A 16,535-nucleotide genomic window follows, 5' to 3' on the forward strand; every position below is an offset into this window, starting at 1 on the left:
CTGATACGATTGGCTAAAAGTACAGGGACTAGATACATTTGGTCCAATCAACGTCAATACTGTACATGACTCACAAGCTCGGGAGTGGGGGGTTGTTCCCGCCCCCAGACGTCAGCTAGTAGTCTAGCCGAAACAAGTCATTTGGAGTGGACATGATGGGGAAGACGCTGCTTACCCTCGGTTAAGTGTTTAAACAAGTACAAAATACAACTTTGAGCTTCTCGTAGCATGACTAAAGCTCCAGTGTGCGATTTTAAGTAACTTACAGGTAAGTTTACCGTCAAACAACGCCGCCTGGTGCTGTTTTCTTCGAGCGAAAGAATGGACTGAAAAAGAGGAAGCTAGCGTGTTTTGCTAACTGTTTATCTCTCTGCTGCTTGGCGGTGACACACTTGACTTTTCTTTTAAAGTGCTCTTTTGGAAGGATGGCAGCCTCCAGCAACTCTCTTCAGCAGTCCAGAGTGAGACGCAGCAATGCGGGCTCCCCCGGTTCGTTCACCAACACCAGCTGCCGCCTGCACCCCATCCGTGCCACCGTGCCCTACCAGCTCTTGCGCGGCGGCCAGAGCAGCCCGACGCGGCCGCACAACCTCCACGGGGGGGCCACGGGCAGCCGAGGCTCGAGCCCCCCATCAAGCCCGACTTTCCTCCCAGGAAGTGGAATCGCCAGGCAGAGGCTGTCTCCAGAAAATAGAGAATCCTGCCCCCCAGACTCGCCTGTTTCCAGAGGTAAAAAAACAAAACACATGTGTCCATGTGCTTTTGAAACCTTACTCTTAATTGTTGAAGTAGTTGTAATTGTAGGCCATGTTGATAAACTGGCATCATTTCATTACTTGTATGAATCCAAGGTGACAAATTTGCTTTTATGCAAGCTTGCAGCAAGAATATTGTGGGCACATTGGCAATGCTGAAACTGAAAATAAGTATCAATTCCCATATTTAAGCCGTTTGCACGCAAAAATAGTCAACCTTCGTTATAAATTCTACCTATTTGCAAAGTGGTCTGCAATAAACCCACCAAACCAAGCAAATGAAACTGCTTGTAAAATAGTGAATCTTACAATTTACTATTTGTTAAAGGTGGCCACCTACTGAAAGTTGCGTTTTGCATACACGTTTCATTTGCAGTAGTTTTTGTGAGTGCAGCTGCAAATAATTACGATGACTTTTTAAAAAGTCTTCTTTGGATGCAAGTTCCAAGTGGCTTTCTCAACCGGACCAGTCAGGAACAGATGCCTGGAAGCTCAATGTATTGCATGGCCCTTGCACACTGGAGGAGGGGTGCTGTCGTTTTCGTGTCATGCTCAGCTGCTGGCTGCTAAAGCCTTTCACCGTGAAGGACTTGAGAGTCCGTACCCAACATGTGCATACTCTGCGAGTGATGCAATGCGCTCTTGTAGGCCAGAAGTGGGGATTGAATGACCGAAAACACAAGAAGTCACATGCTAACTGATAATGCTATAAACAGATTTCTCTGGTGTCCGCATGGATAAAACCTTATACCATACAGTTTGGAGGGACAAATAATGGTGTGGGATTTGTAAGTGGAATACCAGTACCTGCCAATGAATCAGTTGGAGCCCCATGTTCGACGATTGGTCATGCAGTGTTTCACGTAGTTGACTTCCATTAAGCTTTTCATGGGCTCAATTACAACTCCTACTCCTGTCACCGTAAAGTCAGCTGGGATAGACCCCAGCCAGGGTAGCACTTCAGAAAATGGACCACTCAAAAAGTAGTGGTTCATTTTGTCTGTATAGTTGACACCCTAGAGATACCTCAATGAGCAAGGTGTTGGACAAAGACGAGAAACACGACACTGCTGTGCTGTGAGCTGAGGTTCACCATAGACAAGAAATCCAGGTGGCTTTGAATCTCGGTCATAATCCACAATCTTTGCTCGGAAGTGATGAGTCTTCACCGATCAATCGTGCTGCCTTTAATATACCGTACCAAAACTATGGAAGAATGCCATAAAAGTGTTTTTTCAGCCGGGTGCAAACATTAGCTTAGCTTACTTACTCCACAAATGGCCACCTGCTGCCCGCAACCTCATGACTACCAGCTGGATCTACCTTCATTAGTCAAGGCCGCCAACGACTGTTATCAAAGAACATTACACCCGAGACGGCTCCCCACAAGCATTCCTTCCTACTTTTGAGTGAGATGACCCCTGACCTTGATCAGTGTAGCGTGTGCGGGAGGAAATGAGAAAGAACCAAGTCCTCATCTACAGCAGCTAGCAGGCGTGATGAATTTGGCCAGCGGTTGGTGTTGATTTCCCAGCTCGTCCGCATGCCAAGCATACCGCAGTACTGCGAGAGGCATGACCTTTCACCCCCCTTGGGCCAGTGTGCATGTCTGTGGTGATGATGGACACCTCCATCATGGCTGAGACCTTGCAGTCAAAACATGGCTGCGGAACCTACTGCACTTTCGGATCATGGACCAAACAAGGCTTGGAATCATACACTGGCAAGCCAAAAACTGTGTTTTTACGTAAGCAAATATGGTTGGGGTGGCTGCAGGTGGTCAGGTCTACATTCAGCAATGTTATGGGCCCCAAGAATGAAGTCAGCTGAATATAGAGAATAAGCAGGTTATTCCGTCGATAGATTTTTTTCCTCCAGCCTATTCCAAGATGACGCCAGGATTCATCTGACTCCTATTGTGAAAGTGGAGCATGAGACTCTTCCACACATGGATTGGTCACCACAGAGAAGCTTTGGGATTGAACTGGAGAAGGCCTTGCACAGTAATCTGATCAAGTCATTAATACAAAATCTTAGTGAAAAATTAACGCATTTGCTACCAAAGATGTATTTATACATTTTTTTTTCCAACCCGAATGCACAATCTCAAAGACGTATTTATAATAAATGTAAAAATTGTAAATAGTTCATGAAGCAAACAAGTTATGTGCAATATTGTATGAAAACTGAGGCCACATTATGGCAAAAAACTATCATGGGAAAACTGGGCCATATGAAAACTGAGGTTTGACTGTATTTAGTATTACATTTATAAATACAACCACCCATGAAATTGTTCTTTTGTGTCTATGCAAGTTGTTTCTGGTTTTCAGTCAATGTAAACAGTCATATCGGTTATGGTTCACGTGAAAATACATTAAATAAATGTATAAATAAATAGTAATGAGGAAAAAAAACAATATCAGCACTCAATCTTGATGGACCTGCAGTGCAGTGTAAATCTAGGCTTGGCCTGATGATGAAGAGCAAAGAGGATCATATTCTGCACGGTGACGTTTTTTAGGGTGGCCAGTATGACATCATTGTCCCAGCACACTTTTGCCAACAAAGAGCGTCTGCCTCTCTGTCAAAGTGCCAGCGGTGCTGAAAAAGGCCTGTGCTTCATTGTCACACACTCAAAGTGCAGACTAGGACCAAAATGTGAAAAGCAGCGTGTTGTCCGCATGGTCGGCACACTGTTATATTTATACTGGTAAAAGTTGACTTCAGCCTTGCCCTGTTGGCAGCACTCTCGTCTTTTCTTCTTCTTCTTGCATGGACGAGTCTGAGCATGCTTGATTTTCTTGGGAGTCAACTGCCGGACTCACGCAACAATGCTAACAATGCTAACAAAGCCATCTGACCAGCTGAAGGAACATGCTGAAGCCTTCTTCGGAGACAATAGCCAACATTCATAGAGCATAACTGTAATCAACACAATTTAGAGCATTTATCAACAATTATTCATAATATTATTGTGTAACATACTCTTTTTTTTGTTTTTGTGTGAATATCAGATTTAAACAGTGGCTCATGAATTTTTGGAGCTTTGGAGTAAATGGATTTTCAACTGGTGGGTCAGGACCTAAAATTGCGTCACAGATCCGTTTTGGGTCTCAGACAGCTCGTCAAAAATGGCAGTAAAAAAGGGCTGCCATTGTATTAAAGTATTCTACTGAAAATTCCTATAAGACATTTCACCTAATGAACTACCAATTGTTTTGCTTGGGTCAAAACAATTGGTCTGCTGCGTATTTGCTTGGGTCTGATGGATTACGTAATGGTGCTTTGTATATGAATTTATCCATCCGAGACTGATGGATAAATTACTGAAGTTACTGAAACTAAATGACACATTACAGTATATTGATGGATGTGGTATTACTTAACTTACACAGGCCTACTATAAATCAGACGAATACTGTTTTTGATTTGGACTTTTTGCAGTGTTCAAACTAAAATGAAGACACCCGCTGTTGTGTAACACATTACCCCTAAACGAGTGAGACACACACTTCCTTGATCCATTGCACAGTATTGTCTGTTACAAAGGAGCTAGAATGGTTTTTCATTCATTCTTTTTCTATCGCCAATCCTCATGAGGGTCGCGGGGAGTGCTGGAGCCTATCCTGGCTGTCTTTGGTCGCCAGCCAATCACAGGGCACATATAAACAAACAACCATTCACACTCACATTCATACCTATGGACAATTTGGAGTCACCAATTAACCGAGCATGTTTTTGGAATGTTGGAGGAAACCGGAGTACCCGGAGAAAACCCACGCATGCACGGGGAGAACATACTCCACACAGAGATGGCCGAGGTTGAGGTCTGCGCGCTAACCACTCGACCGCTGTGCCGCCCAGAATGGTTTTTATTATTTATATTTTCATAGCATTGTCTTTTTGCAGATGAAATTAACCCTGTGGCAAAGTCATGTTAAGGGCGTACCATTGTAATAAAGTAGGCACACATTTGACAGTAATAATGATGAAGCTCATTGATTTGTGCTGCATTCATTTTAACTTGTGTCGGGTCTTGAGGAGATGCTACAACATGGAAAATGTGCTGTTGTGGTATGCAAGTGGCGCGTTACTACAGATACACGTCACAGTGTTCAACTTGCTGTTTAGCATGAAATGCTCTTGACTTTCAACACTTGCTGGCTTGAAAAATGTTTTTGTTTTCCTGCTCTTTTGTTAGTTTTCCCTCGCCTCTTCCATCGTCCCACTCATTCAACCAAACATTTGCTTCTTTCTCTGTAGGTGGCATAAGCACAGATTACGATTCCTTGAGGCAGAGAAAATGATAATTTTTGTAATATAGGTACTGGGATTACTTAAGGTATTGTTTCACCCTACATTAAAATGTGTAATATACAAAGATTGAATTAAAAAGAAAAGATTTGAATTAAAGAATTGTAATTATGGCTGGTTGAACTCAAACATCTCAGGAGCAACCGCTCCTGCTCAGTGACAACAAACAAACTGCACAACAATACATGCTTTCACTTGTATATCTGCAAGTACCAGAAAACGATTCTGACGTCTATGGACGTCAGAAAAAGTATCTTGATTTTTCGCGAGTTGCTTTTGACGAAATATGTTGCCACATTTAGCGACAGAGTTGCCAAGACTGGAACTTGATGGTTTATTCATGGTTATGGGAACGATTAGTTTGTTTTTGATAATGCTTAAAATAAATTTTCACATGTTAATGATATTGAAATATGACCCAGCACTAATTTATTAATTTTTTTAAAAAAAGCTGACAGGCGATTTATATTTTTGTATTTAAAAAAATTTGACCGAAATAATAGTGGGTTGTGTTAATGACCGTTGGTAAATGTGGGTCCCAGGTTGCTGTTTTAGAATGTTTAACGTCATTTGTTTCATCAGTCATGTGGGAAATTATTGTTTGATGCACTTTTATTATTTCAAGGTTAGATGGCACCAAATAGCACAGCTAGTGTTTATTTCTCTTTAGTTGGGGCATAATACAACAGCGCCTCTGCTGGTTGCAGTCAAGAAGTGCACTCATTAGTCAGTAATTGCTTCCTGAAAAGAAAATAGATAGACTTTCTTTATTGTCATTGCACAATAACACAGCAGTGAAATTGCCAACGAAATGTCGTTGCCTGGCTCCCATATAATAATAAATAATAATGTGGAGAATAAAGAGATTCCATCAAATATGAACAATGTACAGTGTAAACAGTAATTTGTACAAATTTAAATAATTTAGAATAAATAATAATAATTTTAAAGTTTTACGCGTGCGTGTGGGCAGGTAGAGGGGCGTATTTGGCATTCAGCAGTCTGATGGCCAGGGGGAAGTAGCTGTCTCGACACCTGGTTGTTCTCCAGCGGATGCTGCAGAGCCTTCTCCCCGACGCCAGGCGAGAAAACAGTCCATGCTGGGGGGATGAATGAAAATCAAAATTTCATTCAAATTTGTAGTTTCAAAAGATTTAAACAAAAAACTAGCTGCCCAATAGAGGCTTGTGAAAGGTTAGCTTTGGCTTAGGCACTTGTCGCTAATTGTTTTTAGCATTAACAAGGTTTTGTCCGCGTGACAAAACCAGGCTTGCAGCCTACAAGAAAAGTGCTGTACTGATTTGGACCACATGTTTGTTTTCGTATTTCACATCGTCTCAGTTAATAAACCACCCTGTTATCCCGGGAAATGCTGTGACTTTTTTTTCTGGCTCTTCCCTAATGTTCCTCATTCTCCCCCTCTCCTTCCCAGCCTGCAGAATGCCCACTAAAGGGAAAGTTTTTATTACATTTCAGCCTCACAGATATTCACCCTATTATCACTCGAGTCATCCCTGAAATCAGGCTGACCAGCCCCTTTGATCGTTTTGGCTCCTCTGGCCGTGCCGCCTCTTTCTTCTCATCGGGAGATTATTCTGGTCTGGCAATAGGGGAGGTGGTGGAAAATAACCACAATCCCTGCTCCGAGAGGCCTGGCTGGGCCTGTATCAATATTGATGGAAATGTAGCCTGCCTGCTTTGTCTGCAATGCTGTAGGGACTTGTAGCAGAGTCCTGTCAGCTTACTTACGCCATACCTTTTTGGGTGGAAAGGCGTGTATGTTCTACCAACAATGGATGCTTGTGTAGGCGAGGGTGCCTCATGTGTGTGCGTGTGTTTTCACAGACTTGGAACAGAATGTACAGCATCTTTAATGGTCATCATACAGCTCTATAGTCAGTTCAAAGACCTGAAAGAGTTCCACCTGGCAACATTAATGCACTTGTCTCGCTTGTGTGTGTGTGTGAGTGAGACTGCAGGAATGTTGAGTGGATGCATGTAGTATTTATGCGCATTGTAGCGCGCTTGTTTATGAGTTCTAATGTGGGTGGTGTTCACTTTAACCGCCAGCATGACATCATGGACTCTTGCTAACTCGGCACCCTACTTATGGGGTTGTTTACATTGTTTTGTTGTTTGTACGCTTTGGGCTTTCATTGCACAGTTACATTTTAGTCCTGCTGAGACGACTCATCACAAACATGGCTCTGTAATTACACTGTTGTGGATATGGTCAAGATGATGATGGTGGTGGTGGCAACACAGCAACATGGTCCTCACATATTTAAATCATCATTAAATCCAGCTTGTTGACTGTGTCAATGTTTAAATAAAATTGTATTCACATTTCCTCATCCAAGCTAAGGTGTTGGTGTTTAACTATTTTTAAGTTCTCCCTTTTATTTATTTCTTTCTTTTTTAACATCTGAAAGCAGAAAGGTCCAGGCTGCAAATGCGGACCTCCAGTGCCATCCGGCGGACATCTTCCCTGGACGCCATCACGGGGCCGTACCTCACCGGCCAGTGGCCCCGCGATGCACATGGACCTTACCCCTCCAGTATGAAAGACAAATCCACTCAGGTATGTAACGTGTGTACAACAATAGTATAGTTTGCTTTGCTTGTGTGACACTACTTCACAAAATACTGATGTGTGATCTTGAGGATCAGCACACATGAGGCCTGAATGAAGGACCACCATGCCTCATTTACATGAGCGTCACACCGGAAAAACATCTGTGTGTATATGCTTTTCTTTCTTTCTTTTATCAAGAGTTGCCGTTACAAATTGTACTTACGCACCCCTGCAAACCAGTTTCCAGGGTCTCAGGAAAAAAAAAGGCCATAGTACCTCTGTTTCTAATGTGAGGAAGTAGAATAATTAGTTTGAATTTTGAGAGAAAGGTGCTTGGCCATTTACTTGATGTCATGTTTAACAGAAAACCGATTAAAACATTGTTTTGATCAGTTTCTTTGACATTTGGACCACCCTAGTTTGTGGTCTTACATGCCTCAAATTCTAAAACCAAACATACACTGATGGTGGCTGTTCAAAATAAGACGAGCAGTTAATTTGTTGCAAATGCAATATCTTTGTGCTTCAGTATGCACATTGTGCACAGTAATGCACAATGTGGATTTTGCAAAATAGTATTTCTTATTTAAAAATTTGATATTTTTGTCGTTGGAGCATAAGCAACCTATTCACGACCTTCTAAATATGGCTTTTAACATTTTTGGAGCCCTCTACACATGAAATAACATCCCTATAGTCACAGAGTCCACATAATTTGTATTACTCCATAAAATATCTGCCAGCTTTTTCTCACCACTTCAGTCATTTTTTTTATGACTTTTCTCTCTTGTACCTCGTGATTGAAATGAGGTAGAGATTACACCCTTTTTGGGTAGTCCCGCCCTTTCCACTACATAGCCAAGATGGCAACTACTGAGGGTGGTAAGAGTTCAGCACTGCACACTCAGTTACAGTTTTACAGAGTGTAACCTCCTGGTACTGACTGCACTGCATTTTGCCATGCATCTTTGTGAACAGTACTAAGATACGCCTTATTGTGCAGGGGTCTTACATCAGACACATCTACCTGGATGACCCGACAGGGTGTGACTGTATCCAGGTAGTACACTTCCACAGAATGGAAGTGCGCCAACTGGGACACAGCATGTGTGTGTTAAGTTTCCTAACTAAGTGACATCACCAACTCCTGGCCTGGCAAGCATATTAGTGTTTTCCGTTACTTTTGTGTGAACGGGACTTGTCTTTTTGAAGAACACAAAAGAATTACCAGGTTTAGGTTTACCAGGCCATTATGTTGAAAATGTAACCTTAACTACCGGTTATGTAAAAGCGCCGATTGAAGCTCGAGTCCAGACATTTGCGTGTCAGCCAGTTGGAAAGTGAAGTGTATGACACTTCTGCAGTGTAGTAATGCTGTGGCGAGAGTACTGGGGCACTTGACAATCCTTGAGCAAATAAATGCAAAAACTTCCCCCAAGGGATGGTCAAAGACCTCTTCCTGCTTGGGCCCGGCTACACACAAAACAATCCCTTGTACTTTTTGTTGTGGTTGTTTTGCATTGCACAAGTCTGAGATAACTTCTCCCTTTTGAGCTGTAATGAAGCCCAGCCTGGAGGTGAAGTCGTTTGCACCTGTCCCCTATGAGCACCAGGACTATACCAGGACAAATCCCACTGCTTGCCACCTGGCCCTCGTGGCCGCATGGAACGCCTTCCCTTTGTGTAAGCACGGAGCAGCAGAGGGCCCATAGATATGCTAATGCATGTTCCGGCCTTGGACCTAACACACAGACGTCTTCATGAAGATTAGAAGCCCACAAAGGCGCTCTGATCAAACAGCTTGGCGTTTCTATGAAACCATCACACTCCAACAGCGGCGTGGACGACGAACACACTCTGCAGCTCCCCTGGCGAGGAAATGATATGAATACAACCCCAAACAAGCGCCCTGCACATTCCTCAAATGGAAAGGCTGCCAGAAAAAAAAGTCGACTTTGTCAACTTGTGGATTTTACTTTGGTGCGTCAGCACTTTCAAGTCTGCTCCTTGTTGCTTACATTGAATGCACAGGATGTCATTTAAATCAGGACCACACACCAAAAAATACCCTCTTTTTGATATTGATCATTTTTTGTGGACATGCTTTGATACTTTTAGACACGACAGAGAGAAAGAATCCACCTTCTCGACGTCAACAAACGATAGCGACGTGCATGTCTTGGCGTGCAATCTAAACAACCCGGCCACAAATTCCTCTGCGACTCCATTGAAGCACACTTATGATTATTTCCTGCTCTGGAACAGAGCTGGATTCTTCAGGATGTTGCCTGCATGTCGCTCTTTGGGTGGGATTCATCACAGGAAGCCAGAGTGCGCCTTTTTTTTATCTGCACATCACTGCTCTATCAGGCACGACACCTGGCGCACGAGTGGAAAGGAGCACACGAGTGCAACAAAGCCAGAGTGTGACACGACCACAGCATCCTGAGTAAATAAAAGTGGGTGTTGTCGCTCACCGTTTGTCTTAGACTGACAGCAAGACTAGTTTGACTACACACAGGCGCCGTCTGTCACCTTCATGGTAATTTAGTTTAATTTTATTTATTGAACTTTTACACACAATGAAAGAGTACTTGTGTTTTTTTTTTTTACTATTTGTTTACTCTGTCTTCACCTTTCCAGTCTTCACCTGTATACAGTTATTTTTGTATGTTGTAGGGTAAGGACATTCTTCCAAAGATGTTCCTATTTAATATTTCACGAAAATCCACACTGATGGATTTTTCCTACTTCTTCTTCTTCCGCCTCATTTTTTGTCCACTAACTACTCCTCCATTTCTTAACCAATTCAAACAAATCCAACATCAAAATGTTCAGTTTGCTACCTATTCAGGCTTTTCAAAATATTCCCACATTCATATTTTTTGTGAAAATTTTACCATTAGAAATGAATTAGAATGGTCAATTTAAATGACACCCTGTGCTGGTTCACTTAAAATTTTCCATTACTGAATCACTTGGACAGCGATGGCATGGTTTGGTTGATAAAGTACGTGCTTCCCAACCCAAAGGTAGCCGGTTCAGTTCCTGCTTATGCATTCAGCATGTTGTATACAGTTAGATTACATCAGACAAAAGTCACTCTCCTCTTATTTATAGTAGTGATATTAAAGCATACTGTATGATGCAGCATACATGTACGACGTAACAGTTCAAAATGGCAACGACATTAGGTGGCAACTAACTTCTACAGACAACTTTTTTTTAATTTTTTTTCATTATTATTATTATTTTTTTTACTCCTTCTTAATCCTTAAAGGGAGAGTAGGGGACTGGCAGCACACCTCACTGGCAGAATATGCATGGTTGTCTAAAGTGTGACTCATTGCAGGAATAGATGATAAAAAAGATAACAGATCATAAGATTTGTCTTTGAGAAAATGGATGTCACGTATTACATAAGACGTATTGAAGGGGATCTATTATGCTAATTTATTGACCCTTTGTATTGAGTTGTGGTGTTCTATAGAGCAGCTACACACAATAATCCGCACAGAGAATTCTTTAGAATCTGCACCCATTCCTGCTGTATTTCCTTTGATTTGTGCTTTGCCAAAACAGTCTGTTTTCATTTATTCCACCCATGGCCCGCCTCTGGACAAGCCCACTCCACTGTAATTGGTCATGCTCCCAGAGTGCTAACTATGAAACACATAAATAAGTCAGGCCCCTCTGTGACATCGCCAAAGGGCAGTTTTACCACACCTTTTGGAAATTGAGCGTCTTGAGCCATCACAAACTTCTTTCAGGGCTCACATCCAAATATGCAAACCACATTATCTGAAAGTTTGGCATCGTTTAACATATCAATACAACATTCTAACTACATTTATAGGTCAGGAAAGTGGAAAAAACATAAAACGCAAACAAAATACATTTATTATTATTATTATGTACTTTTTATTACTAGGATTATGTATTATAACAGTGGTTTATTTGGTTTAAAAAAATGTTGACAACAATATTGTTTCGTGTCAATTTGTCACACTATAAACATTTCAAACTGTACCTGCATGGTTTTGTGACCCAGTTAAATAACGTTTGTTCTGTCATATTTTTTCATTGTTCAAATCTCAACTCATCTCGTGGGTCCATTCTCATTTATCAATTTGCGACACCGCTATTACTTACACATCGTATCTATTCTAGGATGCCGGTCAAACTTGTTTTTTTTCCCCGATGAGAACGGGGAACAATGTGAATAGACCTGAGCTGTTCCAAGGTCAAGCTGTGGCCACCATAACATCTTTATTAAATGTAATTAGTATTTATAGTAGTTATCTTTGCTAACAAGTTGAATTGTTAATGGTTGAATTATGAATTATAGTAGAAATTGCAGACCTTTTCCCCACAAAAAGAACTTTTTTTGTGTGTGATTTGAAGCTTCATTCAGCAGTTTGACGTCACGGAACATCTGACATTTAATCTGTATTCAATCTGTTTCAGCCTTTTTCTAATGTCACGTCCAGCAGCACAAAGCAGAACATCTGCCCGCTCTCTCTCCTATAGTGCTCCTTTTTAGGAGGGCACCGTAGCTCCACCGCTTTTAATTAGCCGCCTGTTCTGCTGCTGCGACTTAGTGCAACGACATGGCGGGCGTTCCTCATTATTCCCCGCCTTGGTATTCCATAAGCCATAGGGAGAGGCTTGTGCGGCAGTTTGGGGAATCATAAAGCGTTTTGTGTTGAGCGCAGGGTCAGATGTGTAGGGAGCCTTGTGAACACGCTGACATTTTGCACGGGGTTGCACTTACAGGACAAGTCTGATGTTTGGAGAGCCGAGGCGCTGTTGATTCGCATAATGAAGAAGGGGAAGTATGTGCTCCTTGACAACCCTCGTGGAAAAAGACCCTTTCTGCTTTTGCATACATTTGCATAATTCTGCCATTTCCTTGTTTGTGCTGCAGCGGCATCAGATATGCTGTGTGAGACACTGCTGCCTTTTATGCTCTCTCACAAGTCCTGTTAATCTTCTACAAGCCTAATATTGTACTCTTCACAGTGTGCCCCTATTTGCTAGGTATCTTGATAATACACTAGACCAGCCTGTCATTTGCAGATCTGTTGATCTGCATACCGAGCAGTGTTTCCCAGACATTCATCTATTTGTGGTGGCCCCCCACAAATACTGTACATTTGCCGCCAACTGTTAGCAAACACATTATAACGGGACTGTCTGTGAATGTGTACCACATAGTACAATTCCATATGTCCACAAAGTATCAGGGATAAGCAAAGCTTATTGTACCCCTCACCCGTTTCACATCAGGCCGGTACTGGGAGGAATGTCTGTTTAAAAAAATGGCCGGGGTTGAATTAGTTTTTATCAATTTTAAGACATCATCATAGAGGTTCCATAATAGCAGGTTGTCCAAAATCTAGCCTTGATGACAAGAACTTTTGTGTTTGCCCATGTTTTTGCCTATCTCCAGCAGGAGTTGAGTCTCCAAGAAGCGCTGACGTGTACTTTATCCACATTTTACATATAGCTTTGGACTTGTCCGACATAATGGATGCAGTGTATCACATACAGCAACATAACATTAAGGACACAAACGTGAGCAACACCAGCATACCTACAGTATGTGAGCTACAGTGTCAGCGACTGGCTGACTTGATAAATGAGCCCTGCCTATTTTGTGATGTATACAGAAGCCTGCCTTTTTCTTTTTCTTTATTTATTTATTCTAAAACGTAGTTACTCTTGGACACAATGTCACATTACTTTTACATAATACGGCTCCTTTAAATGACTAGTGATACATTTTCTATGAACTGTACTCAAAAATGAAAACTGCTGTTAAAAAGACGTAAAAGGTTTGGTGCCTTGAGCCAGTCGTCCCGCCTAGTGCATTTTAGCCAGTGTCGTTTTTTGCCACTGATGTATTTATCCCAACTCTGCCCACTAATGGAAACAATAAAACATGTTATGACTTCAAGTCTTTTTCTCCTTTAGGGAGCGTCTCTATTTTCTCATTTGTTTTTGTCATCTTCATTGATTCCAGATTTGCAGCTGCACTTTTTGCACATATGCTGCTTGTTTCTCTCACACCACAGTTTCAGAAAAGTAATGCTGTTATTGATTGATTTGGGTACTCAATTATTCTGTGGATGAATTAACAGATAGAATAAGCAGTTATTTAAATGAGTAATCAAAAAACGAAAATCACAACACTTTTTTCCTTATAATGCACCATTTTCTGTGTTTATTACATTTTCTTGTTGCCAATGTTCAACGCTGTCACTCGTCACTTTTCAAAACTTGCATATATGGGAGTACTTTTGACAACATTGTCATCTGTGCCTGAAGCTTTGTGTTTAGTACCTGGACGTGATGTGGATCATGTGTTGATAATTAGGGGAAACATGATGGGATGTTTTCTTTCTCAGACTCCAGGTCTCTGGATGGATGAGGGAGTGGAACAGGGAAGTCCACACCAGAGGTCCGCCTCCTGGGGCAGTGCTGACCATCTCAAGGAGGTAGAAACACACACACACACACACACACACAACTTTCCAATGAAACTAACACTCACACAGCTGCTTCCAACATGTGTTTTTGTCATTTTTGAGTCTTTTGGTCTGGTGTCAACCTACATATGGGTGTCAACCTACATATGCGCCGGGTGAACCAATTGGAGCTATTAGATGTCCACCACAGTCTAAATTTAACATCCTTCTCTTCCTTCCCTGTGACTTGACTTCACCATTGTATCTCTTCATTGCTGTGTTTTAAGGGGCCCTCTGCATTTGGTACGGGTGGACTGCCTCTGAAACGTAACACATAAAACATAGATTGCGCTGTAATCCATGTCAAATGGACGCCATTCTCACTCACTCCACAATACATACATTCATGTACACAATAAAGACAAGTAAAAAGTAAAGTCAATTTATGATTAAAAAAAAAATAATAGATGAGTGCTTTTCAAGGTAACCAAAGCTCTTCATAGTGAAGTGAACCCACCAGTCACCCACTGAAGGTGGTAATGTACGTCTGTAGGCACAGCTGCACTGGGGTAAACCAATGGAAACCTGATATTCTCGCCTATGGCTTCTCTCCCACCAAACATTTATTCACATTCATGCACCAGTGTGGCCAAGTTGGGTGAAATGTCTTACCAAGGGACATAACAACAGTGACTAAGTGGCGGGAGTGAGGATCGGACCCCCAACCTTCCTGTCCTGTCCTCTCCCTTCTGAACCCCTGCAGCCCAAATGTATGCATTCACGTCTGCTGTGAGATAATGAGCCAGTGAGCCTTGATGGCCAGTACAGTGGAGCTACCTTGTCCTTGTCGGTGAGGCTCACTAGGGGATGGCAGCACATTGCGAGTCCTCGAGTAGAATGGCAGAAAAATCAACCCCACAAAAATCCTCATTTATGTTAATGTGAATTGATCTCAAATTTTTTGGCAGCCCTAAATAACACATTTCAAAGTCTCAACAAACTTAGGACCACTTGCAAGCTAGCAGTTCCAGGGATTCACGTCTCCTTTTCCTCATCCTTTGGGATGACACAGAAGTCTGCCAGCATTTTGGGAACGTGGTGCTCTGCATTCAAAGTGTGGGAGGACGGCGTCCTCTGAGAAGAGAAGCTCTTTGTTGTGGCAGCAGTGAAGACCACACCTTTGTCTGCATTGTACAAATGTGTCTCTCAGGCCCATAAAGGCCATCCTGTTTTTACCCCCCCCACCCCCCACCACCTAGAGTTAACTCAGTTTATCATCAGATGAGATGAATGATTCAGTAGTGTTTCCCCACAGGACTGCAATGTATCTGTGATGGTGGTTGTTTGGGGAATGCAATGATCAAGTTTGCTTAATTCACCTCAACACATTTGCAAAAAGTGAGTGAAACAAAAACTGAAAGGGCAAAGAACTTTGTTTAGAACCACAGATGAACTTTCTTCTGCCATCTCTTTTTACACCTGCTCCATGTTGGACCCTCCAACGGTCCGTTGACTAGAATTCATTTTTGAACAAGACTATCGACAAGGGAGGGATCTGATTATTTGGCAGAGCAGGTGCTTTACATAGTAATCCCTCGTTCATTGTGGTTAATTGGTTACAGACTGGACCATGATCAGTGAATTTCAACAAAGTAGGATTCCTTATTATAATCACATATTTAAGTATAATTACAGCAGAGCCCTGTAGAAGTCTTTACACTTACCCAGTATAGTAGACATGATTACAGTACATAAGCCATTCAAGCCATAAATACAACTTCTTATAGAAGCTTCTGTGTTGCTATAAATCTGTTTTGTAGGCGGGCGGACAGGAAGGGACATCGGGGGTTCATTTGTTTTAGCTTGGTGTGGGTTACTGTAGCAAGAGTAGCCCTTGTTGTTATTATTGTGCCTATTATGACAACAGTGTTTTGATGACAGCACTGTTATTGCACCCATATTTTGTTAATATATTATAAACCCAACTTCTCATCTTTTTTTTACTTCCAGCAGATCGCCAAGTTGAGACTGCAGCTTCAGCGCAGCAAACAAGTCAGTCGGCAGAGCAAAGAACGCGACGCCACTTGTGCAGCACAAAACACACCACACAGCACCCAGTGTAGCGCACAGGTCAGTTACTGTCTTTGTAACATATAAGCTGTTAGTACTACCTCATTACACTTTACACTTGAAATTTTATATCGTCATATCATGATACATCCCATCCCAGGCTGAGGTGAGCCTTAGCATATTGCCCAACCCAACTTCCAATAACTTTATTCAAGTAAGTCATCATATGCTCTAAATACTCATCATTGTGTATATACTCTATGTATATTTTATAAGGTGGGCCTTATTTTGTGAAAAATGTCTGTTGTCCAAATGTCCAAATCAGGAAAATCTGAATCTCTGAATCAA

General features: G+C 42.0%; 1 protein-coding gene across 3 annotated transcripts in view; it reads left to right on the plus strand.

Moving 5' to 3' along the window:
• Positions 1–16,535, plus strand: part of LOC131105670 (glucocorticoid-induced transcript 1 protein) — a 24,709-nt gene continuing 8,174 nt past the window's right edge. The window contains exons 1-5 of one of the 3 annotated variants that reach the window (XM_058054044.1): positions 1–268; positions 411–729; positions 7,505–7,653; positions 14,058–14,147; positions 16,131–16,247. In XM_058054044.1, coding sequence (XP_057910027.1) covers positions 426–729; positions 7,505–7,653; positions 14,058–14,147; positions 16,131–16,247 — 660 coding nt within the window. In that variant the 5' untranslated portion in view covers positions 1–268; positions 411–425. Of the gene's footprint in view, positions 269–410; positions 730–7,504; positions 7,654–14,057; positions 14,148–16,127; positions 16,248–16,535 lie in introns of all 3 variants that reach the window. The other 2 variants (XM_058054042.1, XM_058054043.1) reach the window with 2 other exon arrangements.

This window comes from Doryrhamphus excisus, chromosome 17, assembly GCF_030265055.1.
Source record: "Doryrhamphus excisus isolate RoL2022-K1 chromosome 17, RoL_Dexc_1.0, whole genome shotgun sequence".
NCBI classification, from domain to species: Eukaryota; Metazoa; Chordata; class Actinopteri; order Syngnathiformes; family Syngnathidae; genus Doryrhamphus; species Doryrhamphus excisus.